Here is a 6,333-nt window from a genome sequence, read left to right on the forward strand (position 1 = left end):
TTTTTTTTTCTCTCTTCCCAGTGTCTGTTCGTCTCTCACCTTCTGTCGCCTATTCATTGCTGCTGCCGTGAGGGGCCAGCAGCCGATGTAGCACCACGCTCACACTCGGTTTCCCCCCCCCCCTTTTTTTGCTGGCTTAGCGGGGAGAAGAAGACTTGCCTGGTGTGTGTGATGTGCAGACTCTCCCTGCCTTCCTCCTCCTCTTGGTTTGGGGGGTTAAACCACAGTATCAGGCACCAAAAAAACATGTGTGCTTCATGACATCTACGCATGCGGATCCCTCTCTCCCTCTCTCTTTCCTTCCACACACACACACACACATACGCGCAGTGCATTTGAGAAAACACGCGTGCGAGATAGGACCAGGGCCGTCCATGCACCGCGGTGCGGAGTGCCTCACTAAGGCGCTGCAGCTGCAGCACACCCGCTGCGAGGTGTACCAGCTGTGGGACGCCAAGTTCCACCGCGCTCTGTCGGGCGCATTGGGTGTGGCGGAATTTGACGCAACACTCAGCGACACCATTGTCGCGGCATTCCAGCAGGTTAGTTCTTCGCTGCGTCAGCTGCAGGACGACAGCNGAGAGGAAGCGGAGGGCGGCAGTGGACTGCACCGGTTTCTCTACGCGTGGATCGATCAGGTGCAGCAGCTCGAGCAAGAGCACTACCGTATCTCCGTCCTGCTGCTGCAGCAACTCGCGGAGCACTGCACCGCCCTGCCGCTCACGGACGGCGCCACACGACCTGTAGACGCGTCAGTCGCAGAGGCGGCAGCAACAACAACAACAACAACAGGGGTGAGAGACCATGAAAACGGCGATGCCCAGGACGCGCCCAAGCCGGGCGATGCGACTGAGGGCGGGAAGCCCGCACCGGCGGTGGGATGTGGTGCGTACGCAAGCCTGCACGACGCGGAGCACTGTGTTGTGCGGCATCTCATCCCTGTGTCGTCGCAGACGGCGCTCACATACGTCTCGTGTCGCGACGCCACGTCTCTGTGCTCTGCGGAGGAAGAGGAGGAGGATGCGGAGGAAGGCCGCAGACTGCATGGTCACAATGATGATGATGATGATGGCGAAGAAGAGCTGGTGCCTTTTGTGCTTCCGACAGGCGTAAAGGCGGCGTACGATCCACGCGCGGTGCAGCGGCGCTGTCAGGCGTTCCGCGTGGCTGCGCTACCGCTGTGGCAGGCAAGGCGGGCGGCAAGGCAGCGGCTGCAGGACTGCACGGAGGAGCTGCGGGAGGAGCTGGCCAGCGCCGCCGCTGCGGAATGAGCACCTCCTCGACTAGCGTGCGTGGGGCGTGATTGGGGCGGAGGGAGCGAGAGAGAGTGTGTGTGTGTGTGTGTTTGAGGGGAGGAAATATGAGATGATGGGTTGATGGGTGAATGCGCGTCACAGTTGCACCTCATACATTTCTCCGCTTTGTTCTCCCCACACGCCCGTGTTGCGGCGACAACGAAAATTAGGAGTGGAAGAAGGAAGGGGTCAGGGCGGGGCGCAGACTGAGCACAGCAGATGCAGAGTGAGAGGTTCTCGCAGTTCCTGGCGGAAAACATGACGGAGGCGACGCTGGCGTCGCTGCAGCAGTGGGGCCCTAAAGCGCTGGACTTCGCGCAGCACGTGGCGCAGCACGCGTGCCGCGGTGTTGCGCTTATCACAAGCGGCGGCACCGCCGTCCCGATCGAGGTCAACGCAGTGCGCTACCTCACCAACTTCAGCTCCGGTGGCCGCGGTGCCGGCTTCGTCGAGGCGCTGCTGCAGCGCGGCTGGGCCTGTGTGTTTCTGCACCACGAGAGCTCCGCGCGCCCGTTTCGGCGGCACCTCGACTTCATGAGCGCCGAGCAGCTCTTCGCTGAGCTCGCCGCACCGACGCGGTCGCAGAAGGTCGCCGCCGCGATGCAGGCGTACGAGCAGCACCGCGACCACATTCTGCACGTGCCGTACCGCACGGTGGTGGAGTACCTCTACCTGCTGCGGCTGCTCACCGCGACGTTTAGTCACCGCGCGGAGTGTCTGCAGGCGGTGCCCATGATGCTCATCGCGGCGGCCGCCGTGTCGGACTACTACATCCCCCTCAGCCGCATGTCAACCCACAAGATTTCTGGTGGCGATGGCCTCACGGTGGAGTTCGATAACGTGCCGAAGCTGCTCGGTGATATTAGCGACGATTGGCACGCGTCGTCCGGCGCCGTGCCGCGGTACCTCATCAGCTTCAAGCTGGAGACGGAGGAGGAGGCGATGAAGAAGAAGTCCCTAAAGAACCTTCAGCTCTACAACTGCGACGCAGTGGTCGGGAACATGCTGCAGAACTACCGAGAGCGGGTGTTGGTGTACTGGAAGGGGGAGCAGCAGCAGCCGATCCCGCTGGAGCGGCCGGAGGGTGGCTCGCTTGAGTTGGTCATGACGGATTTGTTCCTGCAGCGCATTGACGCGGATATGAACGGTTCTACCACGAAATAAGAATTGAGGTGATGGGAGCGGAGGAGTATAACAAAAGACTGAGCGAATGAAGCTTGCAGCGTTTGCCTTTGCATTTTTTTCTGTGTTTTCGTTGGCATCTCGCTCTTTCCGTCCATCCCTCCCTCACTGTGTGTCTGTGTGTTGGTCTCTCGCTGCGGCGGCACGACTTCGGCAACGAGAAAGCGTGTGGGTCATGCAACTGCGTACCGTTTTGACTGGGTGTGTGTGTGTGTGTGTGTGTGTGTGTGTTTGGCTGCGCCTGTTGGTGTCATTTGCCCCTTCTCCTGTCCTTCCCCTCCTCCCTCCCACACACATTGAGAGGTTCCTGCGGTGTCCGTCCGTAGCAGCGTGGACTCACGCTCGGCTTGCATTTCCCGCGACATGGAGACCGGCGCACCGTTGGTACGCTTCCGCCAGCTCTCCTTCACATACGGAGACGGCGACGGCAGCTCGCTGCTGCACGTGTCGCAGCAGTGCTTTGCCGACTACATCTGGGTTCTCGTCACGGAGGACGACACGTGTGCTCCCGGCGTGGTGCTGCGCTACGACCCGCAGGAGGCGGGCCCCAGCAGCAGCTGGGAGAGCGCAGACGCGCTGCCGTCGACGCCGTGCGAGTGTCTGTTGGGCTTGCGCGATCACCCGCTCACGAATGTCCTAGCGGGCGCCATTGCGTACACGATACAGCGCGAGGGCGAGCGGCGGCCGCTCCTGCTGTGCATCAGTGTCACAAAGACATCAAAGCGGCTACAGAGTGCGGCGGATCGCATGGCATTCGTGCGGGAGGTGCGGGACAAACTGATGTCACTCGCCACGGGAGAACAAGAATGAGAACGGGTCACATACACATATAACTGCACACCGACAAGCGCAGAAATTGTCTGGGGTGAAGGAATTGGACTGCAGCACCGCGTTGCTGTTTCGACGCATTTATCTTTCTCCCACTGCTTCTCTCTTTCTCTCTCTCCCTTTGCAACCCCGCGGTTGCGCTTCAGTTACGGCTGACAAACCCCAACGAATAGGGAAAATACAAGCGGAATCGAGACGGGGGAAAAGAAAATGAAGGCATACGTGGAACTTGAGAAAATCTTCACTAGGATATACCGCTTCCGCCACTTGGCGGCGCTGAGCTTCTGGGACACGCAGGTGATTATGCCACCCGGCGGCGCTGCTGCACGTGGCGCGGCCCTCGCGGAGCTCGAGCTGCACATCCACCAGCTGCTCACCGACCCAAAGGCCGCCGCGCTGCTGAAGGAGGCGCGGCAGGACGAGCAGCAGCTGGAGCCGCTGCAGCGTGCCAACCTCCGCGAGATGCAGCGGGAGTGGGAGCGGGAGAATCTCATTCCTGACGACCTCGTACAACGCAAGGCAGTGCTAACGAACAAAGCCCAGCAGGTGTGGCGCAAGAGTCGAGAGACGAACGACTTCAGCCTGTGGCAACCCATATTCAAGGAGCTGATCCAGCTTTTTCAGGAGATCGGCGCCGCACTCGCGGGTGACAGCGGGAAGCACCCGTACGAAGCCCTGCTGCATCTTTACGAGCCCGGTATGTCGCTTCAGCACCTCGACGACATATTTAGCGACGTCAAGTCGTGGCTTCCCGCGCTTATTCGCGAGGTGCAGGCGAAGCGGGAGGCAGAAGCAGCCACAGGTGTGACGATTGAGCCTGTTGGTCCTTTCCCCATTGAGACACAGCGGGCCCTCAGTCGGTATTGCATGGATGTGTGGAAGTTCGACTTCGAGGCGGGGCGACAGGACCTTAGCACGCATCCCTTCTGCGGCAACGTGAAGGAGGACGTGCGCGTCACCACAAAGTACGACGAATCACAGTTTGAGACGGGTCTTATGGCTGTGATTCACGAAACCGGCCACGCAAAGTACGAGCAGAACTGTGGCCCAGTGGAGATGGCGTCGCAGCCTGTCGCGAGCGCCCGCTCACTTGGCGTGCATGAGGGTCAGTCGCTCTTTGCGGAGAAGATGATTGGTCGATCTGGACCATTCATGGAGTTTATTGCGCCGAAGCTGCGAGAGTTGTTCGGCGATCAGCCCGCCTTCACACCGGAGAACATGCGGCGCTACACGCAGCGCGTGAAGCCTGGCCTGATTCGCATCCACGCGGACGAGCTCTGCTACACGATGCACATCATTCTGCGCTACGAGGTGGAGCGCGGCCTGATTGAGGGGAAGCTGAGCGTCGAGGACGTGCCGGCGGTGTGGAACGAGAAGATGAAGGCTTACTTGGGCCTTGAGACGCTCGGCAACGACGCCGACGGATGCCTGCAGGACATCCATTGGTCGATCGGCTACTGCGGCTACTTCCCGACGTACTCGCTGGGGGCGATGATCGCCGCACAGCTGATGGCGGCCGTCAGGCGCGAGCTCGGCGACGGCGTGGTGGACGACTGTATCCGCAGCGGCAAGCTCGACAACATTCTCGAGCAGCAGCGGGAAAAGATATGGCGCCACGGCTCCACGTACACGACAGAGGAGCTGCTCCGAAGGGCCACCGGCGAGCCGCTCAACCCGAACTTCTACCGCCAGCACCTCGAGCGGCGTTATCGCGACAACACTGGGTGATAACTGTGGCTTGTGTTCGTTCATTTGTGTGTTGGCACGTCACCCTCTGTGAGATCTCATCCACACGGTACATTGTTGTAGTTTGCATTGAATAACTGTACCAGGCCCATATTCGTTTTTCGTTTTGTTATTTGAGGGAAATGTTTCATTCACTGTTTCTTTTCTGTTGTTGTTGTTTGGAGGGGACCCTCGACCAATATTCGCACACTTGATGAGATGGTGTATTTATTTATTTATTTATTTGTGTCCGCTGTTTGTTGTTGTTGTTGATGTTGTTGCTCGCTCGACGGCGGCCGGAGCGGTTTGCGCCGCCGCCCTCCCACGCACACTTCCCCCACGCCTCTCTCTCGCTCTCTCTCTCTCTCTGTGTGTGTGTGTGCGTGTGCGACCTATCCGGGTCTCCTCTTCGCCCTCGCTCGTGTCTGCCTGCTGCGCCGCAGCAACAAAAACAAAAAAAGTGAGAGAGAAAAGGAAAAAAAGACGGATTGATCGTGCCCTGGAGGAGCCCTACACGTTCTGCCCACACGAGGTGCCGCATACACATACATAATATATATATATACATATACATACCCTACGTCAAGTAGTGCAGCAGCGGGAGGGAGAAGAGGTGGTGGGCACCGACGAAAGGTAATAGCAACAAGACGTGAGGGAAACAAAAAAAAAAGGAGAAAAGGGGGATTTGATGGCNGTGGTGGGCACCGACGAAAGGTAATAGCAACAAGACGTGAGGGAAACAAAAAAAAAAGGAGAAAAGGGGGATTTGATGGCCACACTGCGCGCGTTGGTGTTCGCCGCCATGCTCCTCGTGGTGGCGTTCCTCCTTGCTATTCTCGCGTGTACCGCTGTCGCTGAGAAGAATGCGCGGCCGCTTCTGCCGCTGATGCTCTCGCTCATCACGCCGCTTCCGTTCCTGCTCTGCGGCCGCCCGCAGGGCAGTTTCACGGAGGAGAGTCTCTTCGACGGCGCTGGCCTCTTCCTCGGCGGCGCCCTTGCGGTGAGCGGGCCGGCGTTGAGCTGTGTGTTGTACCACACCGGCAGCATCACCACCGGGGCGTTCCTCCTCTCTTTAGGTTCGGAGGTCTTTCTCGCAGCCACGGCAGGCGTTCTTACGTTTGCCTCGCCTTCGGAGACAAGCGACGAGTACGACTTTTGACGCGTGTAGCCGCTGCGCGTACTCGCTCGAAAGGGGGCCTACGTTGTGGCGAAGGTGGTGCTGGGAGTGCGGCGTGTGGCGTGTGGCAGGCGTGAGTACGAAGGGAGGAGGAGGAGGAGGGGAAGGAGGCGAGGAGGTAGAATG

General features: G+C 59.6%; 5 protein-coding genes across 5 annotated transcripts; all 5 read left to right on the forward strand.

The window, feature by feature from the left end:
• Positions 1-374: 374 nt before the first annotated feature.
• DQ04_09011010 (hypothetical protein) lies at positions 375-1,271 on the forward strand (the record flags this gene model as incomplete). The annotated part of the gene is made up of 1 exon (XM_009315779.1): positions 375-1,271. One exon carries the CDS (start codon positions 375-377, stop codon positions 1,269-1,271), a length of 897 nt encoding a protein of 298 aa, XP_009314054.1.
• A 243-nt stretch (positions 1,272-1,514) lies between these two features.
• Positions 1,515-2,459, forward strand: DQ04_09011020 (putative mucin-like glycoprotein; the record flags this gene model as incomplete). The annotated part of the gene is made up of 1 exon (XM_009315780.1): positions 1,515-2,459. One exon carries the CDS (start codon positions 1,515-1,517, stop codon positions 2,457-2,459), a length of 945 nt encoding a protein of 314 aa, XP_009314055.1.
• Positions 2,460-2,840: 381 nt separating this feature from the next.
• On the forward strand, positions 2,841-3,287 carry DQ04_09011030 (hypothetical protein; the record flags this gene model as incomplete). The annotated part of the gene is made up of 1 exon (XM_009315781.1): positions 2,841-3,287. One exon carries the CDS (start codon positions 2,841-2,843, stop codon positions 3,285-3,287), a length of 447 nt encoding a protein of 148 aa, XP_009314056.1.
• A 228-nt stretch (positions 3,288-3,515) lies between these two features.
• On the forward strand, positions 3,516-5,033 carry DQ04_09011040 (metallocarboxypeptidase; the record flags this gene model as incomplete). Its single annotated transcript, XM_009315782.1, has 1 exon — positions 3,516-5,033. The coding sequence occupies one exon, from the start codon at positions 3,516-3,518 to the stop codon at positions 5,031-5,033; it is 1,518 nt and encodes a 505-aa protein (XP_009314057.1).
• A 766-nt stretch (positions 5,034-5,799) lies between these two features.
• DQ04_09011050 (hypothetical protein) lies at positions 5,800-6,189 on the forward strand (the record flags this gene model as incomplete). The annotated part of the gene is made up of 1 exon (XM_009315783.1): positions 5,800-6,189. One exon carries the CDS (start codon positions 5,800-5,802, stop codon positions 6,187-6,189), a length of 390 nt encoding a protein of 129 aa, XP_009314058.1.
• Between the last annotated feature and the right edge of the window lie 144 nt (positions 6,190-6,333).

Source organism: Trypanosoma grayi, assembly GCF_000691245.1.
Source record: "Trypanosoma grayi strain ANR4 Tgr_901_V1, whole genome shotgun sequence".
Taxonomy (NCBI): Eukaryota; Euglenozoa; class Kinetoplastea; order Trypanosomatida; family Trypanosomatidae; genus Trypanosoma; species Trypanosoma grayi.